General features: G+C 39.7%; 1 protein-coding gene across 12 annotated transcripts in view; it reads left to right on the forward strand.

Annotated features, from left to right (window-relative positions):
• PHLDB2 (pleckstrin homology like domain family B member 2) overlaps nucleotides 1-18,890 on the forward strand; it is a 244,882-nt gene that overhangs the window by 178,583 nt on the left and 47,409 nt on the right. For all 12 annotated transcript variants that reach the window (XM_045165477.1, XM_045165464.1, XM_045165485.1 and 9 more), the window contains 2 exons: nucleotides 5,119-5,262; nucleotides 6,475-6,612. In XM_045165477.1, the coding sequence (XP_045021412.1) occupies nucleotides 5,119-5,262; nucleotides 6,475-6,612 (282 nt within the window). The remainder of the gene's footprint in view (nucleotides 1-5,118; nucleotides 5,263-6,474; nucleotides 6,613-18,890) is intronic.

Genomic DNA, 18,890 nt, shown 5'->3' on the forward strand with positions numbered 1-18,890 from the left:
TCATTTCTCTTCCCCACTCTCGTGAAACCTTGTGAGCCGTCATTCTTTTTATTGTCTCTAGTTTTGCCTTTCCCGGTGCAACAAAACTTTTTGAATGTTTCTAGTCAGAAATCTACCTACCTATAGAGTTCGCCCGTGTATTCATCAGGACTCTGGAGTGTTCAACCCTTGTTTCTTCTAATGACTAGAAGAGTAATTCTCAAAGGAGAGTAATTCTAAATAGGACTTCTGTCTCTCCTGCTAGAAAGTTGCAATGGTTAGAAACTAGGATGGGGGGTAGAAATAAAAAATTGTTGGTGCTCAGGCAAAGTAAATGACCCATCATTTGAACATCCGAGCTGTTGTCATCAGACATGGGGCTTCCTGCACTTTTTATCTTAAATCCTTTCACTCTTTTCTTTCAGAGATCTGCCAAACTTTTGTTAAAACAGTGAGCTGTGTGCTCTGAGGACTAACTTTTGGGAGACCCGTTTCCTCCTGAAGGGCTTCCCAGGTAGCTAACTAGTGGTAAAGAATCTGCCTGCCAATGCAGGAGACTCAAGAGACCTGGATTGCATCCCTGGGTTGGGAAGATTCTCTGGAAAAGGGCGCGACAACCCGCTCCAGTATTCTTGTCTGGAGAATCCCATGGTCTTGTCTGGAGAATCCCATGGACAGGGAAGCCTGGCGGGCTTCAGTCCATGGGGCAGCTCAGACACAACTGAGCATCTAAGCTCACACACACACACGGTTTCCTCCCGAAGAGGGCTGTGACAAGAAAACTGTTGGATATAAATGAGCAGATTTTGACAGATGTTTCTCATTGCCCCAGTAAGCTTCTGGGAAATAGGAGGACTTTGAAGCTTGGAACATCTTCCTTGCAGCACACGGCGGAACACTGTGTCTCCTTTAGAGACAGGAACCATCAAGGGAACTTCTGGGTACCACACAGCAGCTTCGGCAGAGTGCAGCTGAGAGGCAATGGGTTCCAGGGAATGGGTTTTTCATTTTTGATTCTCTGAAGATAGACGTATGTTACCTTGAGACAGGAGATAGAAGAATCTTTAAAAAAAAAGAAAAGTTCTGTTTTTTTTTTTTGTTTTAAATGCTCTTCCTCTTTGAGTGTTTTTGGATTATTTACTTAACAAAGTACAGTGTTTGTTATTATCGATCTGAGGAGTAATGGAGAAGAATGTGAAAAACACAAAGATTTTAATGATATTTAGAAAGCCTGAAATTCACCATTTTTGACTTTGCTTTTTATCTAACACTTAAAGATGCAGATGACCTTGGAAACATGCTCTTTTTAATTGGCTTTATGAATCTGTCTGGACATGGAACAACAGACTGGTCCCAAATAGGAAAAGGAGTACATTGAGGCTGTATATTGTCACCCTGTTTATTTAACTTATATGCAGAGTACATCACGAGAAACGCTGGACTGGAAGAAACACAAGCTGGAATCAAGATTGCTGGGAGAAATATCAATAACCTCAGATATGCAGATGACACCACCCTTATGGCAGAAAGTGAAGAGGAACTAAAAAGCCTCTTGATGAAAGTGAAAGTGGAGAGTGAAAAAGTTGGCTTTAAGCTCAACATTCAGAAAACGAAGATCATGGCATCCGGTCCCATCACTTCATGGGAAATAGATGGGGAAACAGTGGAAACAGTGTCAGACTTTATTTTTCTGGGCTCCAAAATCACTACAAATGGTGACTGCAGCCATGAAATTAAAAGACGTTTACTCCTTAAAAGGAAAGTTATGACCAACCTAGATAGCATATTCAAAAGCAGACATTACTTTGCCAACAAAGTTTCATCTAGTCAAGGCTATGGTTTTTCCTGTGATCATGTATGGATGTGAGAGTTGGACTGTGAAGAAGGCTGAACGCCGAAGAATTGATGCTTTTGAACTGTGGTGTTGGAGAAGACTCTTGAGAGTCCCTTGGACTGCAAGGAGATCCAACCAGTCCATTCTGAAGGAGATCAGCCCTGGGATTTCTTTGGAAAGAATGATGCTGAAGCTGAAACTCCAGTACTTTGGCCACCTCATGCAAAGAGTTGACTCACTGGAAAAGACTCTGATGCTGGAGGGATTGGGGGCAAGAGGAGAAGGGTACGACAGAGGATGAGATTGCTGGATGGCATCACTGACTCGATGGACGTGAGTCTCAGTGAACTCCGGGAGTTGGTGTTGGACCGGGAGGCCTGGCATGCTGGGATTCATGGGGTCGCAAAGAGTTGGATACGACTGAGCGACTGATCTGATCTGATCTGATCTGATGAATCTGTCTACCACCACCTGAGGTGAAAGCTGAAAACAGCTCACTCTTTTTTTTTCCTTGCAGTTTTATTGATATATAATTGACATACAGCATTGTATAAATTTAAAGGGTACAGCCTAATGACTTGACTTACATGTTTTGCAAAATGATGGCTGCAATAAATTTAGTTAATTCCATCTCTTCGTGTATTTGCCAAAAAAATATTTTTTCTCTTGTGAAAACTTTTCCACTCTTTTTGAGTAATCATGTAATCATTCTGTCTACAGTGGAAACCTTTCACACTTGCAACCCTCTCTGATCTCAAGAGGTTTATAAGTTAATCTATCTGATTTTTTTTATAGTAATGTATAAGGTTCCACTGAGAGTGAAGTGTTTTAATAAAATCATATATTGTGCATCCCCAGACGTGCTGTTTTTGAGTTAATTCCCTCCACATGCACACAGAAAGGGGAGATAGGAGTAGGAACAAGACAATTTCCATTTACCGTACCCCCCCTTTTGCATATTTCTTCTTAGAAACCTCTTGAGATCAAGAGATCTGCAAACACACACACACACACACACACAAGGAAGGGTAGATGCAAATTCTCTTGTCCCTACCGTCTCTCCTTTCTGTGTGTGTGCAGATGGAGTTAACGCAAAAACAATATATCTGGGTATGCACATATATGTGCTTTTATTAAAACATCACTCTCAGTGGAACCCTTTACATTACTCTTTACATTACTAAAAAAAAATCAGATAGATTAAAATTCCACTTTTTTCTGTCACCACAAACTAAAGCTGTTTAGTGGCTACCACACCCTTGGTACTCTTTTATTTTTTATTTGGATATAAATGAGAGTCCAGTATCCTCATCCCTTTCTATTACAAACCAGAGTTTTAGAATGCCCCTTGAAGATTTTCCTTTATATAAATAACAATAGCAAAAGTCAATACCTAGATAACTTTTACTGCTACAAACAGACTATCACGTTGTCTTTTATTAGACCTATTGTGATAAATTTTCTAGAAATGTTGAGTTATACAGATACTTATAAGTGCCACTGTTACCTATCAATATAGTTTTGCAGATTGTTCAGTTTTTCTTTTCTTTTGATGCTTTGCTTCCACCAGTGAAAGATATTTTTAAATCATGTTGGAAGTTGAAACCTAATATGAAATGTTGACCCAACAGGATACTGGCCTTCTTGAGGCTTTCCTGCTAGGATTACTCCTCTATGATTTAGGAATGCCATTCACTATTGCAGGCATTCCTCATGCCCTAAAACTGGCCACCTAAGCCTTAGGACAATGAGATTAATTGTCTGTGAAGAAAGGTCACAGGTTGTTTTATTAGTTGATGAGATACTGGATTTAAGATGACAGTTTAAAATCTAAATATCAGCAAACAAATAAACAGAGGGCTTGAAAGGCCTTCTAATCTTTGCTCTAGTCAACCTGAGATGTGTAACTTCTCAATGGTTAAATTTTGAGAAGCAGTAAAGTAGGGTTAAGAATAAAGAATATTAATAAAGAATAAAGAAATGGACATGATGCCTATCTTCTTACAGTAATTTTTAGGATTGTTAAGTACGTTAAATGAATTTAGAGACACAAAATGTTAGTGGTTTCTTTGGTTAATTTGAATGTTATTTTCAGTTATCTTCAGCAATTTATGTATTATAACTTGGCTGCTGTTTCCAATTTGCAATTATGAAATTATATAATCCTTGACTTACTGGTGCAAAGAAATTGCTTATTTTTCAAAGAGAGATAAAATTAAATAAATAATGCCTATATTGGCATCCCTTGCCTTATAGAAAGACTGGTCTCCACCAGGGGATATACAAAATAACTAACTTGAAATTCTTGAAAAAAGAAGCTATTTTCAATTTATTGTATCTCTTCTTAAAATAATTGGCAGTCACATTTTGGCTGTGTGTATGATCTAAATATTCCTTTCTTTTCTGGGCCTTTGTCATAACTCTGTTCAGAGGTGTAAGTATGCCCTATCTTACTTAATTTCTTTGCTAACTTTCTCATTCCTTGTGAAGGATGTCAGTTTTTCCATGACATAATTTTATGAATAATGGCCAGTATCCTATCTCATGTCATGAAAGCTCATTGGCCCGGTTAGTGTCTTCATCAGTACATAGCTAAGTGGTAAGTAATAAGTAGTGTGCTAATGCAAAAACAGAAACATGAAGTAACTTGGTATTAATTGTGTAATTTTAAATCATTTTGAGGGTTGCCCAAGTAATAAAGTAATACTGTCCTGCTTATTAACTTTATGGAACATATCAGGGAGGTGGGGCCAAATACCATGTCCCCATTTACCATCTTGTATTGGAAAGAATATAAATAAGAAGGATTGCTCATTTGCAGATAGCCCTAGCAGTGGGACCCAGCAGAAATTCTGCAGACTTGTAGGATGTGTATTCCCTTGGAGACGGGAGAGAACATGGAGCTTGTAATGAAGGTAGCAGAGTGCCCAAGAGACATTCCTGAGGAAGATGTCAGAAGTGTCCTCTAGATTCTAGTTCTCTGCACTCCAAACTTTATCTGTAACCTGAGAGAAGTCACTACAATCTCTGTGGACTACAGCTTCCTCATCTATATTACCTCTTAGTTATTTTGGTTTTAAAAGGACATGAATTTGTTCACTGAACCTGATTTGTAGAAGCTTACCTGAGACGCTATCTACTGGGGGTCTCTGGGACCATGCAGAGTTCCAAGTAAACAGTCACAGGGATGCTTTTAGAGTTCAAATAGACACAGACTGTGAAATGCTAGACTTGTGACTGCTTTATTAACTGGGAAATTCTGGCACTGAAGTGTACTAGCCCTTTTATGTGTTGATTAATCACAGACCCCAGAGGGTATAAGTGAAGAACAAAGGATTCAGGAGTTGACTGCGATGGAAGAGACCCGGATAGCAATTCTGAACAACCTTGAAGAACTTGAACAAAAAATCAAAGATATAAATGACCAGATGGAGGAATCTTCCAGAGAGGTACAAACCACGAGTTCACTTATTACCCTCTCCCAGTCTTTCCTTTAGCTTAAATATATCAATACCTCTTAGGGCACAGGCCTTGGATGGGCCAGAATACTTAGAGGTCAACATGAGCAAATATTTATGGAATGGGTATATACATGGGGTATATATAATTGCCTTTTTAAAATGTTTCTTCTTTCTGTATTTTTATTCATCCAATGAGATAAACATAGGAAGCCATTTTTAATATATGTTATGTAACTGACTTTGTCTTAACTGGTGTATGCTTTCTGACCTGCTTCAAGATCTATCAGCTGAGGTACCATATATTTAGACATTTAAGCTCAAATCCAACAAACATTTTTATAAGCATGTTAAGTATGAGTTGAGTATCATCTTGGCACTATGGAGGGATTTACATGTGAATCAATCATAGACCTTACTTTCCGGAGGTTTGCAAACCTCTAAAGGAGACAGACATATACAGTATGTTGCTGCTGATGCTGCTAAGTCACTTCAGTCGTGTCCAACTCTGTGCGACCCCATAGACAGCAGCCCACCAGGCTCCCCGGTCCCTGGGATTCTGCAGGCAAGAACACTGGAGTGGGTTGCCATTTCCTTCTCCACATATACAGTATAACTACAGTTAAAGAAAAGGGTGATTTTTTCATACCTCCATGGAGTGAGAAGGAGGCGCTCATTCTGCCCAGGAAGGATCTTCATGTCTGTTCTCACAGCTGATGCAGACAGCCCCCGTGTGTGGAAGGGAATGCTCATCTGTCATGTACAGACCCTGGAAGCCCCTCCTGCTGGCATTGCTGGAAATGCAGTGCTTGCTTGATGGACTGAGTGTAGTTTTCACTTTCTGTGCTCTGGGGACAAACAGAGATAGTGACTGCTCTCAAGATGGTTCACACTTGAGCCTGAATCTAAGCAAATAGGCAAAATTACCTTGAGAAGTAAGCGAAAAGGCGGGGAGGGTATCATAGAAAAATTAAATTAAAAGATAGCCAGTGTTCTTAGCAAGTATATTCTGGCCTCCCTACTTTCTCATATAAGAATTCTGAGTCTCGCATGGACTCTCTGGAGTGTTTTCTGGGCTCCATAATCTGACTGATAACAGTAGTACTTTTTGCCATTTGTACCTGTTAAAAATACACCTTTAAAGGAGGCAGCTGGAAATTTCCCTGAAGGTGAAACATGTCTGACCTTTGTTTGTGTCTTCAGCTGGATATGGAATGTGCTCTCTTGGATGGAGAACAAAAATCAGAAACAACTGAACTTATGAAAGAGAAGGAGATTTTGGATCATCTAAACCGGAAAATCACAGAACTGGAAAAGAACATTGTTGGTGAAAAGACCAAGGTAAAAAGAAAATTATATTTCATACAAATTTTTTGGGCAAAATGGTGGTCCCATTGATTAAATTTAAATGTTGTATAAATTGTGGTTTTGGATTTGTGTGTCATGTTCCAGGAGACAGTGACACTAGAAAAAAGTCTTCAGATGAGGTAAGTCGTTGCAGACTAAGAACTGTCAGGTACAGAGCAGCTGATGCTGAGATAGTAGAACCTGCTTAATTTTTGAGCTGATATTTGTGGCAGTTTATCCCTCGTGAGATGAGTGAATTGCTTTTTGCCATTAGCCTTTCTGCTCTTCTGATTCCACTTTTTTTTAAAGAATCATTTTAGTACTTTGGAACTTCTTTACTACTGGTGCCCTGAAAGGATGGCTTAAGCATATTCAAATATGGTTGCCTCATTTCTTTTCATTTTTCTGTGTATTAAAAAGGTGAATGGGAACCGTTCATCTCATCTGTCTTGCCTTGCCATTGGCTTCAATGCAAGTGCACCGCTCTTAGAAAAATACATTGGGGTTTTCAGGGGATCCTCACACACTGCCAAGTGAAAACTATGAAATACAGTTGACACTTATTTTGGAAAAAGTTTTACTTACACGTTTTAGGCCATAGCCTAAATGTTAGCTGATCCCTCCTAGGGAATATGAAGAATTACTTGGAGTTTTTAGAATTCAAGGTAGTAGTTGGGTTTTTGGTTTTTGTTGTTGTTGTTGTTGTTTTCTGTTTATTTCTTCTGGAAAATATTTCATTTACTGTCATCCTAAATTCTAAGTCAGCTACAGCTAAACTCAGCCTAAATTAAAAATTAAAATTACAATTTGAAAAAAAAACAAAAACAAATGAGCTTACATTCTTTCTTGATCATCGAGTTCTCCTCTAAACTGAGAAAAAGAAAAATAATTTCAGTTTGAGTAAATTCCACTGCTAATATGTGGAGAGGATTTCTGCTGCATGTGGCTTCCTTTTTAAGCTTCTCTTTGTTTGAAACCTATAAATAATGGCATTTGATCTTGGTGCCAGAGGGTGAGCTCAAAAAGATATTGTCAGAAATTAAAGTCAGATTAAAAGCTACATATCAATTTCTTGGTTGCCTGCTTGTCAAGGTTAAACTGCACATCTTTTTCATGGTAAAGTTTATATATGTGCCTTTGTGCTCCAGACTTTGAAACAGTAAAGAATCCATTTGAGTAGTGGACATATTTTTCTTTAAAAGCTCAAAACCATATGAAATCATTGATCATCTAGTTCTGCCAAACAGGAATATTATGGTTTCCAAAGATTCTGCACTGATACAGCAAGGAACTTTTGTTGGAGGCATCAGGTGTCTTTGTTTTGGTGCTTACTAGTATTTTACTGTTTATGTTTATGTCAAACTGGAAAGCTTGTGGGACATAGGAATGGGGTATCAGATTCTCTGTGAACCTGTCTGCCTTCCCCGTCCGAGTAGTTGTTTGTCTTTGTGTAACCCACATATGACACAGCCTATAAATTCTATACACAAAAGTGAAGTCAGTTGAGTGAGTGCTAAATCTCACTTTTCAGGGCCAGTTGTGTTATATTCTCCAGACTAAGGTGGAGATGGAACTCTAGTAACATGGGTGGGAACAAAGAGGAGGCTACTTACATTATTGTTCTTTATTGTATCCTTCCTATTATTATTTTGAAGAGAGGGGACAGTGGGGGCTTGAAGTATAGAACCAGCTCGCGCAGCTGTTAGGGGATTAGTTGGTCTCGGAAGGTGGGATTATTGTCTGTCATCACATGGTATGAAAAATGACAGAAACTGGCTTTGGGTGAGAGAGTCCAGAGGAGAATGAGGGAAGTGAAAGCAGACTGGCCTAGATGATGTTACTGCATATTCTTGACAACCAAACTCAAATAAGACTGAATACCTCTTGGCAGCATCACTGTTTCTCAAATAAAGTTACTCTGCTGTTTTATGGCATGGCTATTTCATACCTTCACTCTGTTCAAACTTCTAGTCCAATTTCCTCCCCTTGGCTCTGAGATGATCTCACCACCTACTTCACTTAGAAATTAGAGCATTTCATCCTCACAAAGAAAGGCTCGTGTGTGTGCATGCTAAGTTGCTTCAGTCATGTCTGACGGTTTGTGACCCCACAGGCTGTAGCCCGCCAGACCTCTCTGTCCATGGGATTCTCCAGCCAAGAAAACTGGAGTGGGTTGCCATGCCCTCTTCCAGGGGATCTTCCCGACCCAGGGATTGAACCCGAGTCTCTTATGTCTCCTGCATTGGCAGGCAAGTTCTTTACCACTAGCACCACCTGGGAAGCCCAAGGAAGGCTCTTTTCCCCACAAAGACCAGTCCCTTTGGATGTGCCCAGGGTACCATTCCACCATCTAGAGGTTTTTTGGTCCTTCTGTTCCCAGCTCCCCCCATCCACTACCTCTTTACTGGACCTGTACTGCCAGTATGCCAACGTTATTATTTTTAAAAATTGGTTCAGGATGGGGAACACATGTACACCCATGGCTGATTCATGTGAATGTATGGCGAAACCCACCACAATATTGTAAAGTAATTAGCCTCCAATTAAAATAAATAAATTTAAAAAACAAACAAATTTATTATTATTATTTAAAAATAAAGTTCCTTCCAGCGACTATCTTAGCTAGTTTCTCTTCAGCATAGCTGTGCTTTTCAGTTTCCTCAGTACACTGTATGATCTGTTGCTCAGGTAGCCATTCCTCCCATTCTTGTTCCACTGCTCCGTCAGAATTGCTCCTGTTCATACTACTACCTTAGTGCAGCCTAACCCACCTACTGGGTGCTTTTCAGCCCTCTTATGAGCACACTTCTGTTCAGCATTCAAGATAAGGGACAACTCTTTTCCCAGGCATCACCCCCTACCCAACCTCTTTGCCTCCAGTACCTCACTCTTCTGGCTTTCCTTGTCCTCTTACTTTTCTCTCTGACATTTCCATCTGAGTTCCCCTTGCTTCTTCCTCTGCCTCTGCCCAGCCAGTTGTTAAGACTGTCTCTGATCTGAACCACCTTCTCCTTTTTTTTTTTAAGTAAGATCAAACTTTCCCAGAAGTTAACAGAAAAATTCCATGCCCTCTCATTGGTCTGAATTAAGATATATGCCTTGACTCATTCACTTTTTTGTTTAAAAATTGAGGTGTAATTGACATATGATATTATATTAGTTTCAGGTATCAACATAATTATTCAGTATTTGTGTACACTGTGGAATGATCTCCACAGTATGTCTAGTTAACACCCACCATCTCTTGTTGAGAGCTCTCTTCTCTTGTATTTTCACATTCTTTTATAGCCATAGCTTCAAATAACCTGTATGCACTGGTTACTGTCAAATGTATGTCTTTAGTCCACAACCTTTTTCTGAACTTCTGACTCATATCCTGTAGCCCAACTGATATCTCCACTGAGAGATTTCTCAGGTATTTCCAGCTGAACACCCCGTAACTGAACTCTTGATCTCATCTTTCCCCTTGCCTTCCATACACCTCCCCTACTTCCATTCCTGTTTTTCCTCTAGTTTTCCCACCAGGAAATGGCATCTTTATACACCTATATGCCCAAACATAAACCTGGAAGTAGATCTTGATATTTCTTTCTCTATCAACCCCACTTCTAATTGATTACAATGCCATTTTTCAATTACTTTAACTTCTCTGCATCTCCCCTAATAGCATTCTCTTCAAAATCATCAACATTTCCTTTTGAGTTCCATTTCCATTTGCTTCCCTTCTGCCCATTTTCTTCACAGCAGCCAGTGTGACTTTTAAAAAATATAAATTAGGTCACATCATTCTGGTTTGTATTCCCCTGTATTTTATATGAACCTAAATTCCTTATCTGTCCTGTTTCTATTACTTTTCTCCCCTCTTCACATCACTCACATGGTGGCCTTCTTTCTATTTGTTCAAAGATCCACCCCACCCTCTGCCCCTGCCAAGGTCCCTTGCCTATCAGTTTGCCTTGCCTGGAATCTCCTTTCCCATATTCTGTGTCTGGTTGGTTCTGTCTTTCAAGGCTTGAGCTCAGTGTTAGTTTTTCAGAAAAACTCTACCAGCCCTTTCCAGCTCAGATGGTATGCTCTCTGTTGTTCTATCAGTCCTTTCACAAATCACATTTTATCATTTATATTTGTTTTGGTTTTTTTAGATATGTATTTCCCTCTCTAGCCTGTGAAATAGAGGCAGGCACTGTTATCCACTGTTTATCCAGCTCATAAGAGGTGCCAGAATACCGCCCAGTATTCTTGGGGAATATTGTCCTTGGATCTTCTGCTAACGGCGAGTCCTGGCTGAGTCTGAACAGAAACGTGGAGCCAAACACCTGCTTAAGAGCTACGTGCAGCCAAGTTTCAGGACAGCTGGGATAGTCTGTCCAAGTGCTCATGCCAGGCGGCTTGTCGAGCCAGGGCGTAAGACAGAAGAAGGAAGTGGCCTTTACCCTTTTGGATCTCGTTTCCTTTCCCATACACCTGTTGCTGCTGTCAGATATAAACGGTGGAATGAGAAAACCAAAACCTGGAAAGATATCCCTGTTGGGCAAACTTCAATTCAGATGTCGGCAGCACATCCTGAAAGCCTGGCTCTCATTTTTTGGAGACAAGGCCTGGAGCCATAGGAGAAAAGTTTAACATCGCATGAGAGTTCAAATCCTGGTGTGAAATTATCGACATTGTTTCCTTGGCTCTCAAGATCAGACTTTAATGTTATTTCTTTTAGCTTATTTGGGAACTATCATTCTGTTTTCTGTGCTTAGTATAAATTGATGTGTTTCATAGGTGACCACTATTTATTATATGGTACTATACTATGCTCACTTGTGTCTGACTCTTTGCAACCCCATGGACTCCATGGAATTCTCCAGGACATACTGGAGTGTAGCCTTTTCCTTCTCCAGGGGATCTTCCTGGATTGAACCCAGGTCTCCTGCATTGCAGGCAGATTCTTTACCCTCTGAGCTACCAGGGAAGCTCAAAATATAAAATACAGACATAATAATATATACAACATAAAATATAGACAGTTTTTAATTATGTATTTGTTGAATATATATACATACATATATGTGTTGTGTATATATATGTGCATGTACATATATGTGTACATGTGTGTGCACACACACATATATGTACATATGCATATATGTACAATACATGTTTGCAGTAGCTCCCTGGACTGCCCTTTCATTGCCCTTATGGGTACCATTGTCAAGCCCATCAGTGTGCCTGTTTCCAGGTGGCTCTAAGCTGAAGGCCGTTTGCCTGTTGCATTCTCAGAGAGTGGCCACATCACAAGTAGAGTCTCTATGAGCTTGGATGAACCCCAAACAAATAGAAGGATCAGGGTTGAACACCAACTCAAAGGGGGTATTTATTTGAAGCAGTAAACATAAAGCCGTAGTATTTTCTTAGAGCAAGAGAAAGGAGAGACACTTGTTGTTAACCTCTGCACTGGAAAACTATTTTAGTTTGATGGGCTTGGTGACTGGGAAGCCACCAGAACCGTGAAACTCAGTTTGGGCAGAGATGGAACGGCTTCCCTCCCCCAGCGCTTCCGCTCTCTAAAGGCAAAGCCTCATTTGGACTGCTGGATGTATTTCTGCATTTGTTTATGTCCATTTCCCTTCTGTCTTTGTCTATTTATGACAACATAAAAAATTCAGAACCGAAAATAGCTTTTCAGTGTCTCTATTTTTGGATTATCTTCTCATTCCTGCCCCTGAGCATATGACAATCAAAAATTAGTTGTACTGAAATTAAATAAAATGGTTAAGGAAAGGCTTTGCTTACATAGTCTTGTTGAAGTCTTTCCTATCACCCAGATGGGTCATCACAAAGCTCAAACCATCCTTCTGTTTAAAGATCTGTCCTCACACAGATAGACTGTGAGACTTTGTAGCAATCCTGGTCTGCATACTTTTGTAGCTAAACACACTTAAATGTGGCAGCTGAAGCTTAAATCACTCCATGCCATGCAGCGTGTTCCTGAGTGAAATTTCCTTCAATTAGTTGGCTAATGTTTCTGTAATAAACCTCGTATCTTAAGTGGTTAATTGTATTCTCCATTATCGTCTTGCCAAAGTACCTGTTACTTCCTCCCCATCCTTCCTTCTGAGCCAGGAGAAGACTGAGCCTGCCTAAAATTCCATGCAAAGTGTTAATACCTGTTGGGTGCAGAGTCACTGCCAAGTTACAGGCAGTGTTCAGAAGAGACCCAGCCCTTCCCGTGCCTCTTTCTTACGTTTCAAAGTTAGCTCCCTGTTTAGAGGAAGTGGAAATATATTGTGGGATTTGGGGATTAAATGAACAGGATTCCAGATTAGGGTGATTTTTTTTCCTGATGATTGTTTGATTACATAAATTCATAGTGTTCTGATTTTCCAGTGTTTTCTACACTAAACATCCATCAATTGTGCAATTAATATGTCAAAAATCAACAGAAAAAAAAATCCTCTGAAAATAATATAAGAATGTGCCTCTCAAGAGGGTTTTCAACAATTACCATCTATGGACATAGGTCCATGATCTTTCCTCTATAATTCTGAAAAGTTTTGTAGGGGAAAACATTTTTTTTTTAATAAGGTTGGCATCAAAACTTATGGTTGCAAAACTTGACTTGGACTGATATTCACACTTGATATGAATATTCATAAGTAGCAGCAGAAATAGAAGTATATTTGATTATAGGGTATTGCCCCAGACCTCACTGAAAATGCCATACAGTATATGCTTTATAAACTGTGTTACCTCTATTAAATGCAGGATATTCTGAAACCTAGAACACATTTGGCCTTACAAATTTCAGATAAGTAATTTTGGCTCTAAAACAATTGCCTGATCTTGAACTTCTGAGAATGCATGCCTCTTAAACCTCCCCATGTGGTTTAGGAACTGGAAGGAAAGAGACTGGAAGGTGTATGGAGAGGACTTTGAATGGACCATCCTCAAAAATGATGGCTTAGAGGGGGTTTTCCTGGTGGTTCAGTGATAAAGAATCTGCCTGTAATGCAGGAGACACAGGAGACTTGAGTTTGATCCCGGGTTGAAAAGATCCCCTGAAGAAGGGCATGGCAACCCACTCCAGTATTCTTGCCTGGGGAAATCTGCATGGACAGAAGAGCCTGGTGGACTACAGTTCAGAGACTCGCAAAGAGTTGAACACAACTGAAGTGACTGAGCTCGCACCCATGCACCCTTAAAAATGATGGCTTAGAGGGGCTTCCCTGGTGACTAAGTGATAAAGAGTCCCCCCAGCAATGCAGAAGACACAGGTTTGGTTCCTGGTCTGGGAAGATCCCCACGTGCTGCAGAGCAACTAAACCCTGCTCCACAACTATTGAGCCTGTGCTGTAGAGCCTGGGAGCCTCATCTCCTGAGCCCACACACCCTAGAGCCTCTGCTCCACAACAGGAGGAACCACTGCAATGAGAAGCCCTCACACTGCATTGAAGAGTGGCCCCTGCTTGCCACAGCCAGAGAAAAAGCCCATGCTCAGCCACTAAGAACCAACACAGACAAAAATAAATAAAAGGATACATTAAATTATTAGCTTAGGTATTATGAATTTTAACGTATCTGTACATCAGTTGCAAACTTGACACAGTGTTTCAAGAAACATGGCTTCAGTACCTATTTTGCTGGATTCTGTGCTGAATACTTTGGAAATCACAAATATGAATTTTAATTTTTCAGAAAACCTTTATCAAGCTAATAGGGCTGCCAGATTTAGGGCTGCCAGGGGATTTTTCCAACCCAGGGATCGAGGCAGTCTCCTGCATTGCAGGTGGATTCTTTACTTGCTGAGCCACCAGGGAAGCCCCATCTGAAACATACTTATATTTAAAAGCAGGTTTTCCTCGTAGCTCAGATGGTAAAGAATCTGTCTGTGATGCAGGAGACCTGGGTTCGATCCCTGGGTCGGGAAGATCCCCTGGAGAAGGAAATGGCAACCCACTCCAGTATTCTTTCCTGGAGAATCCCATGGACAGAGGAGCCTGGCGGGCTGCAGTCAATGGGACTCGAGAAGAGTCGGACATGACTTAGCAACTAAACCACCACCATACATTTAGAAAATCATTTGTTGTTCATCATAAGTTCACATTTAACTGGGTTTCCTCTATTTTATCTGGCAACCCTATAAACTAATGAAGTAGGCATCTTTACAGGGTAAACTCAAACCAAATATTAGTTAGATGTAGTAAAATTATGTTTTTATTGGTGTTCAAAAATTTTCTGTGTAGTAGTGAAATTATAATAGAGCCAGCGAGTTAAATTTCAGTTCCTTCCTTTGAGACTACAACTTAGAGAAAATTTATTGTTGTCTTTTAACCAGAGATCTGACAAAATAAAGTCTTGGATTTTTAAGTTTATTCAAGATTATTGGCAACTCCTGTGTACATGTTCAAATTACTAAGGTAAATTTATACCTTCTCCTGATCATTGGTATGATTAGAAGAGAGTCATTTTACTTCTGATCTTAAAATTTGTCTTTCCTCTTTGAAAGCATTTTGGATGTTGGAATCTTACAGTTCTTTTGGGAAGAGGGGTTTACTTGAGGCATTTAATCTAAAAGTAAAAACTTTACATTTGGAATGTTACTTGTAAGAGAGGACTTTTATACTATGAAGGCAAGGTTCTAAGGTCAAATACCTTCAGAACAAATTTTGATGGATTCTGTATTTTGTCCTAAGTCTTCATCCCAGAAATCAAATTTTAGTTCGTTTTGTAGTTCTTTGGCTCTCACATTATTCTGGTTGGCTGAATCAGTGATTCTGGTTGCATATAAGAAAACCTGGAGACGTTTTTTAAATGTTTCATCCGTAGCCTTACAGCTCTGGGAAATAGTATATTTAAAAGCTCTCCCAGTGTATTCTAATGTGGTCAGGGCTGATAAGCACAGAACTAGCTAGATTGTACTTCATAGGGACAGTGATCAACTTACTTCTTTTCTCTTTGTCTAGTCCGTTTACAAATATTTATTGGCTGAGTGAATGAACAACTCACTGGGAAAGCATATGTAAGCCCAACTCTATACAGCGCTTTTTACTTTCATTTGCTGGTGAAAAATTTACCTTTGGCCCTATATACACTTTAAGAACATCAGTCTTCAATACGCAAAATAGGCAGAATCTGGCAATGAATTTATGACCCAACTGGATTTTTGCCAGTCCATGTAGAGAAGACAAGGCAATTGGAAAACAATGGAGGCAGCCATGTCTCTAGGGAAGTCATGTACTGGTCTTTTTTAAATAAATCCCCCCTGTACATCTGCATCTTCCTGGACTGTTCTAATTCCTGACAGATTAATCTTATTCTTTCAACAAAATAATTGAAATTTGTTAAAAATATTAAAAATGCAGTTTAAATCATTCATTTCCTGAAAATGGATTTATGAATCTAAGAAAAAATGGGCTGTCTCCCAATGTGATGTGGCAGCCTGGATGGGAGGGGAAATTAGGGGAGAATGGATAAGTGTATGTCTATGGCTGAGTTCCTTCACTGTTCACTGGAAACTGTCATAATATTGTTAATCGGCTATAGTCAATAGAAAATAAAAAATTTAAATTAAAAAGAGAAAATAGCACTGTAGTAATTAAAATAGGTGACGTTACCAGTTTGAATCTGGGGAATGAGGATGATACCTGGTGTTAATATGTTGCATGTAAAAAGCTAGACTCCCCGAACCCTGGAATGTCATGTAATATGTCCCACTATTTTACCTTCACTGTAGAAGGTGATACTTTCAGCTCTAATCAACCGCTTGCCTAGAGCTAATTTTTCTTTGAAAACTTCCTGGACAATAATTAGAAGAGAGGTATATTAATTTCTCTCTGGCTCAGCTGTTGGTCTACTGTTGGCTCTTGTAGGAGTGATATCACCTCTGCGCCCCCTGTGATTTATAGCCTGGCCCATCTGCCACTAGTGCCTCTTTCATCCTTCCCCTGACTTCCTCTGCCCTAGCTTTAGCCCCACTGAGCTTTCGCTCTGAGACCGAGGTAGTGGCCACAGCACTTCTGATAACCACAGAGAAGCCGCAGGCGGTTTTGATGGTGCCCGCTTGCGTAATTCTTGTAACCGCCTCCTTATGTGGAATTGCCAAACGTTTTGAGCACCTCAGAAGGAAGGCACTATGTAGACACAAAGTATGTTTTACTAGTTGTTTACTTGTGCTTATTATTAACAGTTTAAAAATTGAGAGCATTAGCGGAATAGTTGGGTTATTTCTTTGGAATTAAGACCTGTCTTTTAGGCCTTTTCATATTAGATGTTTCAGTGTTTTCTATCATATATGATTTTAAATCTTAGGGCTTTGTACATTTGCTATTTGATTGGAATAAATAATTTTCTTATTTGTTTACCTTTCTGTTTGGAACTGGAATGGGTGCAAATTCTGATGATACAGTACCTAGAAACAGAACTCTTTGTGGATAAAATTCTTTTGCTATGTAATAGGGCAATCTTTGATTTGCAAGTAAGGGAAATAGAACATTTTCTTAGCCAAAAGACAACAAGTGTTCTGTATTGTTGGTTTTATTAAGGGAAAAAATGATTAATTCTGAAGCTAAAGACTAACTGGTACTAGTGTATTCAATTTTCTGTGAGGTAACACTTGAGAATCCTTTATTCTGTGAAAGACACCATTGCTTTTTCTCACTCCTACACAGCAGCTGTGCATAGTGAGCATGCTTCACACTCAGGAAACTTCCTTTCTTTTTTATTGTGAGATCTTAATTCCCATACTAGGGATTGAACCTGGGCCCTTGGCAGTGAAAGCACCAAGTCCTAACCACTGAGCTGCCAGGAAGTTCCCTTTTAGGAAACTTTCTTGATTGTCTGCTAAAGTCTAAGTTGTAGAATCATTTTTAGGCTGATATATGAGGTAAGAGTCTCAGTTTTATGACTTCTAGATTTAATCATTTTTAGAAAAGCTCTTTTAAATCAAAATATACATTTCTAAAATACCCTCAAAATTTAAAAATGTAAGCCAAAAGTGGAGACTCAAGTGCACTGATGTAGGTATTGATGTCATATAGTTTTAGACTTAAAATATAACATCTTTTATAAGGAATTTACACGTATGTTTACATAGGAAATCCTGACCATTTGGATGAAGAAATGAAAGCAGTATAAATTTATAGGGCTACTTCAAATCTTCATCTTTCAAAAAAATTTTTTTCTGTAATATGCTTGGAAGCCAGCTTTATTTCTACCAAATCAATAGTGAACATAAGAAAGTCAAGTGGTGGTATTTTGCTTATCAAAGGAGCAGGGAACAGTGACAGAAGCAGGGAGATGTAAAACAGAATGCAGCTTTTCTGGTAGCACCACTGAAAGTGAGTAACCTAAAGGAGGGCTCCCTAAAGGTGGTAAAGAATCCGCCTGCGAATGCAGGAGATGCAGGTTCGATCCCCAGGTTGGGAAGATCCCCTGGAGAAGGAAACTGGAACTCACTCTAGGATTCTTGCCTGGAATATCCCATGGACAGAGGAGCCTAGCGGGCTACAGCCCTTGGGGTGGCAGAGTCTGATACGACAGAGCACACACACCTCAACTCTTGGTGGTGCTACCATTCCACTGAAGCGCTTTAGTTTAGGCTGAGATTATACAAGGGGACAATTAGATCTGAAAGTTACTTCAAGGGTCCAGAGTATCATAAAAGGAACTTAAGATGGGAAAACTGACACTGAACAGACTGGAGCTTTGTTTCTCAGTTTAAGAGGCAGCCTTATAAGACTGTGTAATAGTGTATCACAGTATTTGCCTATTACACCCTGGAAAACATCCAAGGTCACTTTGGAGTGTGTGACTGGGAGGGAGGTAGTGCTATCTTCTCTTTTCTCTTGTGTTCTCTGACTCCTTTACTTTTTTTCCATAGTCCTCGTTTCAGTAATTTTTTATGTCAGTCTTTGTAGGGAAGTCCTTATCTCCACAATAAATGTCACACCTTTGGTGTATCTAAACTGTCTAACAAGTCTTCCTTTTGCTGCTTTGTCAACCTTGCATTTTTACTATCTCTTTCAATGTCTGAACTAGATGATCTCCTTGACAGCAGATTTTCTAGTTGCTTAAGCTCTGAGGTTTGCCAAAGAGCTGAAACTTCTAGATGACTGGAGTATCAACTTATGCACCTAACATGCCTCTAACCTGAGAACAAAATTTAAATAGTTTCCAAAGTTTGCTTAACACATGCCTTCAGCAAATTGGACTCTGACTGTGCTCAAGGTAAATACTGGCCATCCTTTGTTTGGTTCCCTGGCAAGTGACTCTTTGCAGGGCTATCT

The sequence above is a fragment of the Bubalus bubalis genome, chromosome 1, assembly GCF_019923935.1.
Source record: "Bubalus bubalis isolate 160015118507 breed Murrah chromosome 1, NDDB_SH_1, whole genome shotgun sequence".
Lineage (NCBI taxonomy): Eukaryota > Metazoa > Chordata > Mammalia > Artiodactyla > Bovidae > Bubalus > Bubalus bubalis.